Source organism: Aquarana catesbeiana, linkage group LG09, assembly GCF_042186555.1.
Source record: "Aquarana catesbeiana isolate 2022-GZ linkage group LG09, ASM4218655v1, whole genome shotgun sequence".
Lineage (NCBI taxonomy): Eukaryota > Metazoa > Chordata > Amphibia > Anura > Ranidae > Aquarana > Aquarana catesbeiana.
Window position 1 is genome coordinate 292,133,516 of NC_133332.1, and position 16,186 is coordinate 292,149,701.

The 16,186-nt window shown below is 42.6% G+C and overlaps 1 protein-coding gene across 17 annotated transcripts in view; it reads left to right on the plus strand.

Moving 5' to 3' along the window:
- The window catches only part of DNM1 (dynamin 1), a 278,440-nt gene that overhangs the window by 254,461 nt on the left and 7,793 nt on the right, over positions 1-16,186 (plus strand). For 6 of the 17 annotated variants that reach the window (XR_012236097.1, XR_012236096.1, XR_012236099.1 and 3 more), the window contains one exon: positions 5,083-5,119. The exons of the other annotated variants lie outside the window; for them this stretch is intronic. Coding sequence is in view for 3 of the 6 variants with exons in the window: in XM_073600417.1 (XP_073456518.1) it covers positions 5,083-5,104 (22 nt within the window). In the remaining 3 variants the exon portion in view is untranslated. The remainder of the gene's footprint in view (positions 1-5,082; positions 5,120-16,186) is intronic. 17 annotated transcript variants of the gene reach the window in all.

Sequence of the window (16,186 nt, forward strand, 5' to 3'; positions counted from 1 at the left end):
GTGTTCGCCCAATCCTGGATTTGAAGTTTCTCATCACCTGCTGCGGGTACAAAAGTTCCAGACGGAATTGGCCTGGTCTGTCATTTATAGATCCAGAAAGAAATTCTTAGAAATTCTTGATATCCATTGGCATCAAGAATGCTTATTTATATGTTCCCATTTTCCTGCAATTTGTGGTGGGTAGCCAGCACTTCCGTTTGTGTCTTTTCCCTTTGACCTATATGGGGTCCCATGGGTCTTCACCATGGTGCTATCGTACTCTCAGGGGCTCCACTTTGTGGGATATCTGGATGGCGTCCTGATGAAGGAGCATCCCCCACAGACCCTCTGTGCCAATGTTCAACAGACTTCGGGTGGGTCCTCAAACTCCAAAAGTCAACCTTAAATCTGTCCCATCTCCTGGAGTACCTGGGCCTAGTCTTGGACATTGCCCAGGCCTAGGTACTTCTTCCCCAAGAAAGGGTATTGACCCTTCAAGCTCATGTTCTGACTCTTCTTGCCAAGAAGCTTCCTTTGGTCTTCTTTTGCATGAGATTGCTTGACCTAATGGTGACCTCCTTCAAGGCAGTGGTGTTTGCCCAATTTCACTTCAGGCCTCTGCAGCTCAGTGCTGACTGCATGGAGCAAACTTAAATCTCTGGACCAGCTCATGCGGCTGTCTCCCAAGACCAGGATATTGCTAATCTGGTGGCTGACTAGCCCTGCACTGGAATTGGGGAAGTCCTTTCCCCCATTAACCTGGACGGTTCTCCTTACGGATGCCAGCCAGTTGGGCTGGGAAGAAGTCTTGGGGACAGAAATGGTCCAAGAGATAGGTCATCAAGGGAGTCTAATTTCCCATCAACATTCTGTAACTAAGGATTATTTGCCTGTCCCTTCAGCAGTCAACTGACCAACTACAGGAACGACGAACGGGGTAGTCAGACAACACTATAACTATGGCTTACATACACTAAGTCATCAGGACAGCACAAGAAGTCACAAAGCTCTAAGAGGCAGACCAAATTCTGGCCTGGGCTGAAAGGCATGTTTTAGTCTTGTCTGTGATCCACATTCCTGGAGTAGAAAATTGGCAGGTAAACTCTCTGTGGTCAGCATCATCTGGATGGGATGGGACATCTGTCATTGTTGTGGAATTCCGGATGTGGAGCTCCTGCCATCCAGCTTCAAACCAAGGTGGACAGGTTTGTGGCCAAGACCAGGGATCCTCTGGCCCTCACAGTAGGCGCACTTGGTGACTCCAGTGGGATCAGTTTTGCTTGATTTATGCTTTCGCTCTGGTACAGATTATTCCTAGGCTGCTTTGCAGAGTGTTAGTAGAGAGTGTTCCAGTGATCCTGCTCAGGTCAAATTGGCTCAGAAGTACTTGGATTTTTCTTGACTCCTGGGAGATGCACTGTGGGGGACTTCCCAAGCCACCTGACCTTCGTCTTAAGAATCGGTCTACTAACCCTACCTCACACAAGCTTTGATGGTGGGACTGTTGAAGTCCAGGTCCTAAGGGACCAGGGTCTTTGATTCGATTATCCCTTTTCTTCAGAAGCCTACAAAATTGAGCACTCATAAGATCTGTCACCACACTTGCATGGCCTACTTCTCATTGTGCAAGGAAAGGAAGTTCCACACTTGATGTTACTCCATGGGATTTATCCTGCTTTTCTCCAGTCGGGTATGGATCAACCTTAAGTACCCTTAAGGGTCAAGTTTTACCCTTGGCTATTCTCTTTCAGAGACTGCTGGCCATTCACTCCGTGATTAAGACCTATTGTTCAGGGAAAGCAACACCATTTTATCCCCGGGTTCCTCGCAGGATCTTCATCTACTCTTGTCAGCTCTTCAGAAGCCTCCGTATAAGCCTATTCTAGATATTCCTTTATCTGATATTACTTGTAAGGTGGCTTTTCACGTGGCTATTACATCAGTAAGATGGGTCTCAAAGTCAGCAGCCTCATTTTGTAAGGATTCATTCCTAGTTTTGAGGCTTCAAACCTCCTTTCTTCCCAAGGTGATTTTTCTTTCAACTTAATCTGGACCCAGTTCTACCTTTCTATTTACTGTTTAGATGTGGTGTGTTTATCTCCCAGCTGCTGCCTCTCTCAATCAATTGAAAAATTTTTTTTGTTCTGCCTGCAAAGTGCACACCGTGTCTCTGTCCACTATTTCTTGATGTTTTAGGCAGGTTATTACTTATGCTTTTAGTTTGAAGAACAGGGTTTACCCCATTTACAGTTAAGGCTCATTTGACTTAGTCAGCGCTTTTGGGCTTTTCAGCATCAGGCATCTGTTTCCCAGATTTACAAGGCAACCATCGGGCTCACACATTTGTTTAGGTCTCTACTGATGTCTGCTCTGACTATATGGTGTTTCAAGTCACCATTTGAGTTTGGCTTTTGGTTCCTTTTGATTGTGGGCCTGTTGGCCTTGTTGCCCACCCCATGGTTAAGACTTAAAGTAAAACTTTAGACAAAACTGTTTTTCTTATGTTGGATAGAGTAAGTGAGGGATATAACCTCTGTCAGATTTTTTTTTTTTTGCCATCTGTGTCTGACTTGGGAGATTCCCTTCACTTCCTGTCCCATAGCTAAAACTAGAAGTGAGAGGAAAGCCATTCAAATTAAGGGAATACTTTGGGGACCCTCAGGTCATCAGAACTAGTGTATCTATTGGAAGATTTGCCTTCTATTACTTTTCTAGACACAACCCAAATTTGTGATGATCTTTTACTTTCAATGATGATGGTAAACAGGATAATAAAGAGGATAATCTCCCCAACGGGGGCACAGACAGCAATAAAAACCTAATTAGTGTTCTATTCACTCTCCACTCAAACTGTCAAAAACTAAAAACAAGTTTTGCCTTTAGTTATATGTTAAGATGCCTGTGTCCTGTACGATTAGGAAATAAGGATATCTGACTTAACTGTAAAATCCTTTTCTTGGAGTAAAGTATAGAACACAGACCACCCTCCCCTCTGTCCTGGCATTTTCCTCTTATGGCATACTATAAAACTGAGGATTGCTGGAATTGAGAGGGGCTACGGTGTAGGAGCTGTCCCACATTTCTGTCTGCCACTGTCTGATCACCTGAAGGTGGCTGCATATAGCCCGGTGGTTTAAACTTGGAGAAGCCCGTGTCCTGTACTATAATCCAGGAAAAGGATTTTACAGGTAAGCCAAACATCTCTATTATTCAGAGCTGCTCGGTTTTTTTTTTTTTTTTTTTTTTCTTCAACCTACTGGATCCCTTGTCTCCCTAGTCAGAATTATGCAAAAGGTGAACTTAGGCTTTGACTTGTTTGTGTGCATGTATCCTTTATGGACAAAAGTATAGGGCAACCTGACAAAATTGAATTTTCTTCCGACCTTGAAGTAACATTTTTGGGAAGGCTCTTTTCCATTCCAGCATGACTGTGCTCCTGTCTACAAAGCCACCTCAATAAAGATATGGTTTGATGAGTTTAGTTTGCAGGAAATCAAGTGGCTTACACTGAATCCTGACCTTAACCCTCCTGAACGAACTTGTGATGGATTGGAACACACATTGCAAGTCAAGTATTTTTACTAAACATCAGTAACTAATCTCAGAAATGCTCCTTTGACTCAATAAACACAATTCCCACAGATACACTCTAAAATCTTGTGAAAATCCTTCCCAGAAGAGTGGGGGCAGTTATAGCCACAAATGGTGCACAACACCATATTAATGCCCATGATTTTGGAATAGGATGTCCAATAAATTTATATAAATGTGGTCAAGTGTCCACATATTTTAGGCCAAATAGTCTTAATAATATAGTAATAATAATATAAAGTAATAATCTTACTAGTACTGTACATTATCTCACCCCTCCAAAATACCCTAAAATTAGCATAAATACAAAAAGTAGGACAGTGATTACTTTCACTAAATTTTCTTTGCGACATACCATTGTATCCACTCTTACAGGTACTCGATTGAAGAACATTTCAGGAATAAAAAAATTCCTCTGATACCTAAAGTCCCCATTCAATCTACTTCTGGTAGGACTGTTGTATGTGCTGACTATTACATGTGTTTTACTAACACTGCTGAAAAGTACATTTTTACTAGTCCTCAACAGTAATGGATTTTATCTGCAATTGAAAGGTGATTCCTGAAGGATTACAAAGGTTCAGTGATATTTTGTATAACCTCTTATGTGTGAATGTTTATTTATGGGTTATTTTTGTATACTGCACCAGGTCAATCACATTATTTTGTGTGCCATGGCTTCTTTTTTTTTTTATAGACACAGAAATACACCTGAACAATAAATCTGCATGTCTATTTATGTGTACATATATTCTGTATGTGTGATGATCAGTTATCTTAAGTGCTTAGTAAATTGATACCTCTCAAGCTAGATGGCATAAACTGCAATGTGTGCTCTCATGGAGCTTTATTTACCAAGATTTATCACTTAAAAAAATGCTATCACTCCCAGCAACCAATCAGATTCAAACCTCCACTGGAAAATAAAAGGACAGTTGCAGAATAAAAGTTTGAATATATCTGGCTACTGAGGGGCTATGTGGTCAGTTCATAAGGGAGGCATGCTTATTTAAAAGTGGGATACTGTGCAGCAACCAATCAAAAGTGTAGTGCTGTTAAGCAGATTTTAATTAGTTACTGGGACATGCTGCACAGTATTGCCCTATAAACCGTGTTATCAAAGTCTTCTCAGTCTTATTCAGTAAGGCAGATCAAAGATGCCCAAAATAGCAAGTCAGTTGCAGCCTTTTTGCAGATGCAACAATGCCATGTACAGAAGTAGGTGAATTATCTTGCATCTCCCTTCTAATTACCATACACCTGTTCACATATATGTATTTTATTCATGTATGACTTTTTTTAAGTCTGATTGGGATGTATGTGTGCGTTTTATGCATGAACTGGTTTCCATTTTGATTACCGAAAACAGTCAAGGTGCGGCTGTGTGTTAATGTATGCTTGTATATATATATATATATATGTGCACAGCCATAATTCTGTGTGTGCATACGTGCCCCTTGCATGCTTTTGGCTGTGGCTTCTCTTAGCCTCTGACTTCATGTTATTTTTCAGAATAACTATCAGTGATCCATGAGGAACACTCGTCACGGTATGTCACGCATTTCCAGTCATGTGGCCTGTGTGCCTCCTGTCCTTTAGTCATGATCTTCGTGTGTGGTGCACATGTTCCCACTCATTTACTGTTTCTTGCCCTGTTGCCAGGCAGTTTTGTTTGTAGCATCACTTACCAGCTACTTCAGATCCAGGTTTAAACCAATGTATGTTATGGTTTTTTTTAATAGTGGTGTTAAAAAATCAGTAATGCTAGAGTAAATGTGACAAACAATCAGGTTTCAGATGACTGAAGTCATAAGTCAGATCAGTGAAAGATCTGATTGGTTGCTTTGCAACATGGCGCTGTGCTGGTTTTTTGCATTAACACCAATCGACTGGACAACTGAAGTAACTGGTATAGAAACAAGTTTGGCTTTCATAATAAATAAATTTCAGAAATTTCAGAAATGCCAAAAGTAATGGTTTCCAGTTTCCAATCCCTTCCCCTCTACAGAATTAAGGTCATTGTTTAGTAAGCAAAGAGCAGTGTGCAAAATGTAGCATACTTTGGCAACTGCTAACCATACCTCTTTAGTTAGTAATTTTGATGACAGTAACCTTTAAAAGCCAAAATCTGATTTCTGAGGGTTACAACACATTGATCGTCTTTGCACTATGATTAAATAAAGAGTGCAGTTCAAAGACAGTGGTGTGCAAAAAAACATAACTCCAAGCAGGGATCAATGAACAAATTTAAATAAAGGAAAACTCAGTGTGATATAAACAAAAGGTTCTTAACCCATGAATTGGGCAATCCTCATAATATGTAACATGGCCTGCCAAATAGACACTAGTTATTTTAGTATATATATATAGACTATGTCCGCCGGTCTTCCCGACGGAGTTACGAGGGACTTTCCGAATGAACGGACTTGCCCACACACGAACAAGTCCGTTCATTTTGAACGTGACTCGGGTACGACGGGACTAGAAAAGGAAGTCAATCTCGCCGCTTTTATCGGCGAGATTGACACCTTGCGAGCCCCGTCGGACCCTTAGGTCTAGTATGGATTTTAAGGGGAACCCCCTACGCCGAAAAACCGGCGTGGGGGTCCCCCAAAAGCCATACCAGACCCTTATCCGAGCACGCAGCCCAGCTGGTCAGGAAAGGGGGTGGGGACGAGCGAGCACCCCCCTCCTGAACTGTACCAGGCCGCATGCCCTCAACATGGGGGGTGGGTGATTTGGGGGAGGGGGGCACCCTGCGGTCCCCCCACCCCAAAGCACCTTGTCCCCATGTTGATAAGGACAAGGGCCTCTTCCCGACAACCCTGGCCGTTGGTTGTCGGGGTCTGCGGGCTTATCGGAATCCAGGAGCCCCCTTTAATAAGGGGGCCCCCAGATCCCGGGCCCCCACCCTATGTGAATGAGTATGGGGTACATTGTACCCCTACCCATTCACCTAGGGAAAAATTGTCAATAAAAAAAAGCACACTATACAGGTTTTTAAAGTAATTTATTAGACAGCACCGGGGGTCTTCTTTCGACTTCGGGGGTCTTCTTCCGACTTCGCTGCTCTCTCCGGCCTTTTCTCCCGGTGTCTGGTTCTTCTGCCGGCTCCTCCGCTATCTTCTGCCGCTCTTTTGCTAGTGGTGGCCCGGACTTCTGCGTCGTCTTCTTCCCTCTTCTGCCGATGTTGACACGACGCTCTCTCCCTCTGTAATGCTGTGTGAGCGCTCCGCAATGACTTATATAGGCGGTGACCCCGCCCTCTTATGACGTCACAGTCCCAACATGCTCCGGGACTGTGACATCATAAGGGGGCGGGGTCACCGCCTATATAAGTCATTGCGGAACACTCACACAGCATTACAGTGGGAGAGAGCGTTGTGTCAACAACGGAAGAAGAGAAGAGGGAAGAAGACGACGCAGAAGTCCGGGCCACCGCTAGCAAAAGAGCGGCAGAAGATAGCGGAGGAGCCGGCAGAAGAACCGGACACCGGGAGAAGAGGTCGAACACCGGGAGAAGAGGCCGGAGAGAGCGGCGAAGTCGGAAGAAGACCCCTGAAGTCGGAACAAGACCCCCGGAGCTGTCTAATAAATTACTTTAAAAACCTGTGTAGTGTGTTTTTTTATTTAAATGTAAACAGTGTAGCGCTAAACCTCTATGTGACGAATTTAAGAGAGAAGAAGCTATTCCGTAATTAAGTAAAGAATAACCATATCTAGTCTCAAAGCTACATAAATTAGAAAAATAAATTCCAAGTGTGTAGTCTAATAGCATGTAAACCGCTCATTCATCAGTGATAAGAAAGACAAAAACAATCTCAAAATAATAAGTAGTGAAAAAATAATTGTGACAAATAAAGTGATAATTTAAAATGTCCGCATTTCTGGTGAAAATGAAATATAAATGGCAAACTTAGTGATAATAATAAAATGTCCACAATTCAAGTAGGCGGTGTGGCCACCAAATGAAATCTGGAGATCTAGTCCCAATGATATATCATGCAGATAAAGCGAATTCAATACAATACAGATGATACATTAATATCTCCTCCGTAATAATCCGAATCAACATAAGGGATAAGGTACTCTTACCGACTTTGGTGGACTCACAGGCCGTTGGCGGTGAGTCAAAAGGGCTTGCACTGTCTTAAGATGACAGTATAGGAGTGGACCATGCGCTGGTAAACATCTTCCTTCAGATAGGGGACCAGGATCCTGCCCGGATGGTCTAAGCGATCACCGTCCTTGTCAGTATTGGTAAACCATGTATAAAGAAAGAAACAAGGAGCCTCTACATGGTGTAAATCCAAAAATTCAATTGGCATTTATTTGATCAGTCACGATCATTGAACAATCCATAAAAATATATAAAAAATATAGTAGAATCGATTCCAATAATAAAAGAAAGCAAGCGTGGTGTGGGTGGCTGGGTACAGCAAGGTTTTTTTATTGACACTTTTTTTCTAGGTGAATGGGTAGAGGTACGATGTACCCCATACTCATTCACATAGGGTGGGGGGCCGGGATCTGGGGGCCCTCTTATTAAAGGGGGCTCCCGGATTCCGATAAGCCCTCCGCCCGCAGACCCCGACAACCAACGGCCAGGGTTGTCGGGAAGAGACCCTTGTCCTCATCAACATAGGGAAAAGGTGCTTTGGGGTGGGGGAGCTGCAGGGCGCCCCCTCCCCCAAAGCATCCACCCCCCCATGTTGAGGGCATGCGGCCTAGTACGGTTCAGGAGAGGGGCGCTCGCTCGACCCCCCCCCCCCCCCCCCTTTCCTGACCAGCCGGGCTGCGTACTCGGATAGGGGTCTGGTATGGATTTTGGGGGGACCGTTTTTCAGCGTAGGTGGTTCCCCTTAAAATCCATACCAGACCTAGGGGACATTGTCGCCTCGAGATGTAGCACCCTCGCGCGGGCAGGTGCTGTAGCTGCCCTTGCGTCGTATTTGATTCGTCGGACCAGCATACAGAGGAGCGGGCTTTCCGATAGTAACTGAGTCCGGCGGAGTTCCGGCAGGAAGATTTGAAGCAAGTTTCAAATCTAAAGTCCGTCGGATTTCTGACCGAAATGGTCCGTCGGAAGTCCGATGCAACCCACACACAGTCGGATTGTCCGCCGGATTCGGGCCGTCGGACCAGTCCGGCCGAAAAGTCCACTCGTGTGTACGCTGCATTAGAGAGTAGTATTAGAACATCAATGAGTTCACACATTAAAGGATAAGCGGGGCGCAGAGACCAATGCCATACCTAGAACCTCAAATGGGGGTGGGGGCACATTACATTATCCACAAACAAAATAGGGGAGGAGCCAAACCTCAAATTTCTTAGACCCTCTAGAACTGAAGGTACCACAAATCCTTAGAATAAATAATGACCGTGCTTCAATCATGGAGCCGGTGAACTAAATTCCTAGGCATCATGCTACAAACTTTCTTCTGGTGTGAAGTGGGTCACTAAACAATAGAAGAGTGGCCCAATAAGCCAGGTATAAATATCTCAAAATGTTGAAATCACACAGGTAATGACCCGGAATCCAAAGCGTGTTGTACAAAGTCGGCCTCCAAACTACAGCCACACCACTGCGCCTGCCAATTGTGGGTGATTATCCTATGCTAAGATGGCAAGGAAAAGTTGTTAAAAAGCAGAGAATATTTCACTGAACAGTGGCTCATAAATCTGATGCACTGCATGTTCAAACTAAAAGGCCTAAGATCTCTTTATTCAATACTTTATATGTCAGCTACATGATGGCTTTATAAACCAGATAATACTTTACAGTTCCTAGGAGATATAAGCACTGTGTAGACTTTTCAAGTTAAATATTAAGATTTGAAATAGCTTATTGATCTAAATAGGCTATATGCATTTATTACTTTTCAAGCATTTTACAATTACAGATTTTTTTAAATTTGAATGTATTTTAACGCTTGTTTCAATATCCTATATTAACTAGGCACCCAATAGCTGTTTTAGAATACTAAAGATTGATTATATCGAATTCGGTGAATAATGCAAACATAATAGTATGTTACCATAACATTGTTAACCTTCCTGCAATACTACTCTACAAAGAGAAAAAGCGAAAGGAGACAACAGAACTGTATAATATATATATATATATATATATATATAACAAAATAATAAAAAAGAACCAGCTGGATTTCAGCTGAATTTCAGTACATGTCTGTTCAACAGAAGCCGATCAAGTGACCCTGGCTTCTGCTGAATGGTCCTTCTGGGAAAAAAAAAAAGCATGCAGCCAATGACTGTAGCACTGGTCTGTGTATTCTGGGAAGTAGTCCACGCTGTCAGAATAAAATAGTGCAGGAAGAGAGATCCGTGTGTTTTTGTTTTTTTGTTCAACCCGCTGGTTGGATGAAAAAAAAAAAAAATGGAACGTTAATACCTAGCCTAAAGCAAAAACATCTTTTTCTTTTAGTTTTAGATTGTGTAGGGGAGTATTAAACCTCTCAGGTTCTTTAACAGTTTATGTCCTGTCCTAGAGACACAAGAGGTGAGAGAATTTGTCAAAGAACAAGCGTCCCTGTTTGAAATGTTAAACTCTTCTCTTGTTCTGGAGACAAGTGTAAATTTTGGACTTCCCATTATTTTCTATTCCAGTGGTCACCAGAAAAATGGCATAGACAGGAATAAAAAAAAAAAAATCGAACAAAGTTAAAATTTTTGAGATCACAGTATTATGCAGCACTGATGCTGATGTCCATCAGGCCTAGCCAGTATTCCTGTAGCAGAGAAAAATGGTATAACCTAACCTTCCGCTAACCCTGAAGTACTGGGGGGGATTTTGAGAAGACATCTATACCCTCAGTTACCCCCCTCACAAGATAGACTAATGCAACTGACAGGGGAGTTCTAAACTCTTACCAACCTAACTAGAATAAAGGAAAAATATGTTATATATATAAATGTACTTACTGAAAAAAATTAGCCCATCAGCTAGATTCTTCCACACAAAGGTTAACACTGCTGCCCTAAATCCAAAAATGTTAGCATTTCCTTGCAAAATCTAATAGGTAACTTAAAAATAATGGTTACAGATGATAAAAAGCAAACAATTTTCAACTATCCAGTCAAAAATTTCTTCATTTTTTTTCATCACATTAAAAGAAACGTGTAATGAAATAAACATTGGGGCTGTTATTGCTGGCCTCACTTTTTAAAAATACTAGCTGTCTGGCTGTAATCTACATGCTCTGTCTCTAGTACTTTCTGAGCCTCTGACCTAGAATAAGTATGCAGCTCTGGAAAGTCAGAAATTCTGATCTGCACAGTTGTTCCATTTTGATGACTTTCAAAGACTTGATGCCAATCGATTTGCAAGGGAACCAGGAAACTATACATTTCAAAAGGTCAGCAGTGACAGCCGCTACGCTTCTGTCATAACACATTTCCTTTAAAGTGTTACTAAACCCAAGGAGCCTGTATTCACTATATCTGCTCTCCCACAGTACACAGAACACGGAAATGCAATTATTTTAGTAAATATAAACTGCTAAATACCTTTTCTCACCAGCAGTATATAGGCGTCTTGTTGCTTCTATCAGTATCCAGCCGAGCACTGGTTAAAGCTTGTAGGAGTTTTCATTCTCCTCTGTCCTGTGAGGCTGCATGACCCCTGAGCCTCTGCCTGGACAGTGCTGCTTGGCCCGGTCCCAATTACATGCACCCTCCCAAAAAAGAAAAAACAGCAATACACACCAAACTGAGCATGTGCAGAGTACCCCCAAGGCTCTGTACTATCAGGAGATGGACAGGATCAAACAGCCTTTTTACACAATGTGCAAGATTAACCCCTTAGGTTCTACAGTGAGTATAACAAGCATGCTTTACTACATACACTGACTGATTTTACTATTGTGTGTTTAGTAACACTTTAAAGTAGTTATAAACCCACTTAAAAAAAAAACCTAACACCTGCAAGACAAAGGCATAATGAGCTAGTATGCATAGCATACTAGCTCATTATGTAATACTCACCTGAGATCGAAGACCTCACTGTGGTGACCATATAACGATCTGGCGGCCGACATCACTCCCGGGGGTTACTTCCGGATATGCGCGCTGTGATTGGCCTGGGCCGCGATGACGTCACTCCCGCACATGCGCGCGGTAATGGCACACTCACTGAAGCAACGGCACATACGTGCCATTGCTTCAGTTTGTGTCAGTGAGCATGTGACGAGGACGTCGGCACATGCAAATACAGGGGATATCTCCTAAACTGTGCAGGTTTAGGAGATATCCTGGGTAGCTACAGGTAAACCTTATTATAGGCTTACCTGTAGCACAAAGTGGTCTGTAAGGGTTCACAACCACTTTAAGTTAAAGTCCTCCATCACTTACACCAGCCCCTGAGGTAGTGCCTAAACCACAAGAACCATGAAATAGTAGCACTAAAAATGCTTTGACAATAATGTGAACATTTTTAACAATACAAACATTTTTTCTCAAACAAAAGGTTTTTATTGAGTAAAAAAAATAAAACATACATAGTCCAGAGCAAAATAAGCAAACAAGGACTGCAGATATTAACATACATGGATTTAAGTCAATGTTCACCACACTGTCTGCCTTGATCTTCATCTTACTTGCACTTTCAAACAATTTCCTAATACACATAATAGTATATTGCTTCAAAACCACAACTATGAAACCTCCAAATACATGGATTGGTACCTTTGCAGCTGTTAAAGTATACTGTCCATAACAAGGTCCACCGGGGCTAAGCCCAGAACATCAAGCCAGGAGGACCATAATTGATTGAATTTGCCACTTCTACCCCTGTGTTTGTAAATGAGCTCCTCAAATTGGATGGTAGCCCCTATTTGAGAAATCCATTCCTGTACTGTGGGAGAGTCTGTGGATTTCCAATGCCTCAGAATTAATTTACAGGCCTGAAAGAGAGCCCTGGCAATAGCCTGTCTAGGAATGTCATCCTGGATACCTAATAGGCATTGTTTAGGGTCTTCTGGAATCTGAAGGTGGAAAACCTGGTTATGGGTGCTTATAACTTTTTTCCAATATAAATGTAACTTTGGGCACCTCCAAAAGAGATGTATCAAATCCCCATGATCCCTACAACATCTAATGCAGGTGGGATCTGATCGCACCCACATTCAGGTTAATCTGGCCGGTGTATAGTGTACTCTTAAAAGTATATACAATTGTGAAAAACGCTGAGCCACATTTAGTGAACAAATGGGTACAATACAAACATTAAGCCGGTACTAAGCAACTGCTCTGAGTCTTCCCTAGCAGCATATAGTTAGATGAGTTATCAATGGTCATTTTTAGTAATTTGCTAATCTATTTCCTCACCTCAAACTGCACTTTCTTTGCAATCGTTCAGAGGGAATGTTCACGGAGATAGGGGTTCTTTCACCTTCTATATAATGTTAAAATGAAGTTATAACATGATTTTGAATATGTAGAATTAGGCTGTCCTCTGAAAGGTGGTCTTGGGTTGGATGATGTTCCTTTTTCCTCATACTTAAAAAAGTGGAACTTTCGCTCATTTGTCTCCCCCCCCACATTTGGCACCTTTCAGGGGGGGAGCAGATACCGGTCTTTGACAGGTATCCTGTCCCCACTTTCAGGAGACCGGGCCACAGTGAATTAAATCAGTGGTTAGGCTCCCTCCTGCTTGCCCCCCTGCCGGGCCAGTAGGAGAGCGCAGCAGTGCCTCACGCATGGGCAGTAGGGACCAGGCGGGAAGCCGTAATGCTACACTGCTGGGTTCCCTTATCGGCAATGGCGGCGGCAGCACCCAGCAGCTGATGAAAACATCAACTGCGGTGCCGACATCGCTGGACTGCAGGACAGGTAAGTTTCCTATTATTAAAAGTAAGCAGCTGCAGTATGTGTAGCTGCTGGCTTGTAACGTTTGCATGGGTGGGCGGACCTCCGCTTTAATTCCTCCTTTCACCACTGATGGCTATTATTCCTGGCTGTTCCTGAAATGTCCACCCTCCCTTTCTTCTTTTTCCGATCTTCACTCCTCATTTTCTTCCCATTACTTTTGAGGATTGGTGTATTCTGCTTGTCTGAATAATAATTGTGCCTGGCAACTCGGACTGGTTTTCACTCACCTTCTATAAGAAACCCATTATGGCTCACGCTGATCTCCTCCCAGCTTCTTTCCCTTCATGTCTCATTCCTGCCATGAACGTTCCCTCTAAACATTCTGTTATTTCATATTAAATACACCTGTTGTGTTAGTTGCTGCATGCCTTTATTAGAAGTGACAAGTGATGTTGTGCTTGCTCTGTGTTATTCACAGTCAGCCCACCTAAACCTGACAAGCGTAAAGCGCTCTTGAAGTTAACCAGCCATTTGTGTTGAGACAAACCTGGCATTAGTCAAGTAATTTCACCTGAGGCAGTGGAGCTTAAAGGTTTTACCCATCTTAGTGGTTTCCAATATATGAGCAGGCTTTGCTGATAACTCAAAAACTGTGAAAGGCCAACTCCAGATATTTTGCTTTGGAACAAGTGGGGAAGGGTAGTGCCTCTGGCAGTTCTTATAGAGGTAATAGGGTTAGAACTTCTGACAATGTTCAAAGTGCTTTCTTTGCCTTCCTTTCTATTTAATAACTGCATCTCCCCCATCAGGTGTCACAGGGATAGGAAGGACAATATGCCCAATGGGGTAACAGATGTAAATAAAAACCTACTAGAGATGTAGGTACTTCCCCCTTCATCCAAATTTAAAAACATAATTTTATCTGGAGTTAGACTTTAAAACTACAAATAATCTAAATGCCACAGATAGTTTTTAGACTTTTCTAGCTGGTATAAAAATAGAGGCCTCCTTTGATCAAATCCCCCCCCCCCCCCGTGTATTCTTTGGTGCACTACACAAGAAGGGGACAGAAGGCCACAGCATGACCACTGCCCAAGCTGCAGTTACAACTAAACTAAGGGCGCCAACTCTGAAAATATGTCTCATCTAGTATTATCACCTTGTATGAGGTTGTACAAAGAGCTTTTTTTGGACATGCTGCTGCCTTCTGTTACCTTTTTAATGCCACCATTTTATGTTTCTGTCAGATAAAAAGTGTGACTTCTTTTTAGCCAAAAGTTTTTATTTTCCCATGGTGGCCCAATATGAAAGGGTTCCCTTTCACATTGGTGGGCTTTTGCCACACTATTCTAGGGCAACAAAAGCCCATGAAAACGATTCCCCATTAAATACTATGTAACTGTTTACACTGCTGGTGTGCTGCGCTTTGAACAGTTCTGCATGCTGCCTCTTTGCCAAAAACAACCTTCCATTGTGAGTCAGTGGGAACGCATCACAGGCGTATCCGTATTAACTAGCTAAATCTGACATAGAAGGTACAGTATGTAGTGGTATTTAAAGCATATCTAAAAGCAAAAACATTTTCAGCAACTACAGAAACTACCTGTTGATCTTGTCAGAAAGGCTGTGTCCTTGTTACTTTCTGTTAGCTGACCTGAAAGCATAAAACAATGTTATATTATTTGTGTCAACTACTAATCCCAATCACCCCTTTTAAATGGAAATAAGCAAAGAAAGATATGTTTGAAGTCCAGCTTGGGTAACACCCAGAGCAGGGCTCACTACATTGATACGGTAGATAAGTGAAGGTAGTCATCCAGAAAAAGGAAGTGGGGTGATTTACTAAAACTGGAGAGTGTAAAATCTGGTACAGCTGTGCATGGTAGCCAATCCGCTTCAAACTTCAGCTTGTTCAATTAAAGAGGAGTCCCAGTCATTTTTGTGTTTATTAAAAGTCAGCAGCTACAAAAAGTGTAGCTGCTGACAAAAAAAAACAAAACCCCCACACACACCTGTCATATGATCCAGCAATGTGGTCACCCAAACCGTCACTCCTGTCCCAGCATTTCAACTGTGCGCACCTGGCTGTGACAGCTTGCGGCCTCACAGCCGGGTGCGATCTGCGCATGCGCCTGCTGAATGGTCTGGCAGTCTTCTGGGACACGTCACAGGTCCCAGAAAACTGCAGGGAGGGAGGGGGAGAGGGGAACTTCCGCCTAGGCAATCCAAGTGGAAATGGGAGCGGGTACCTGTCAAAACTAGGTACCTGCTCCCCCCCAAAATAAAGTTACATGCCAATTGTGGCAGGGGAAAGGGCTGGGGGTGCTGAAAGCAAAACTTCCCCTTTTGGGTGGAGCTCCGCTTTAAGCTTTGACAGAAAAAAAAAAAAAAGAAAAACCTGGAGGCCAGATGTTTTTTTTGCAGAGCTGCTTCAGATTTTGCACTCTCCAGTTTTAGTATATCAACCCCAGTGTATTATCTGCAGGTTTACCAGGTGAAAATAAAAGGACAAAGAGCCTGAAAAAGACCACTAATGCAGCCATCATATCTAAAGACTGGTAAACTGCAATATATAAAAATTAGTTTTTGGGTTTAGGTACACTTTAAGGGAACTTTGACCTGTTTTAAGACATTCCTCAAATGTACCTTAAACATGTTAATGTTAGTATTTCCGCCAAAACGTATTATTTATTTTTTTAGTTTTGGAAAGAGGAGAGAGGGATTACAACATTTGTCAGGTTTCATTGTTGTCTATGCCCCCCGTTAGGGAGATTCACCCTCTCCATTT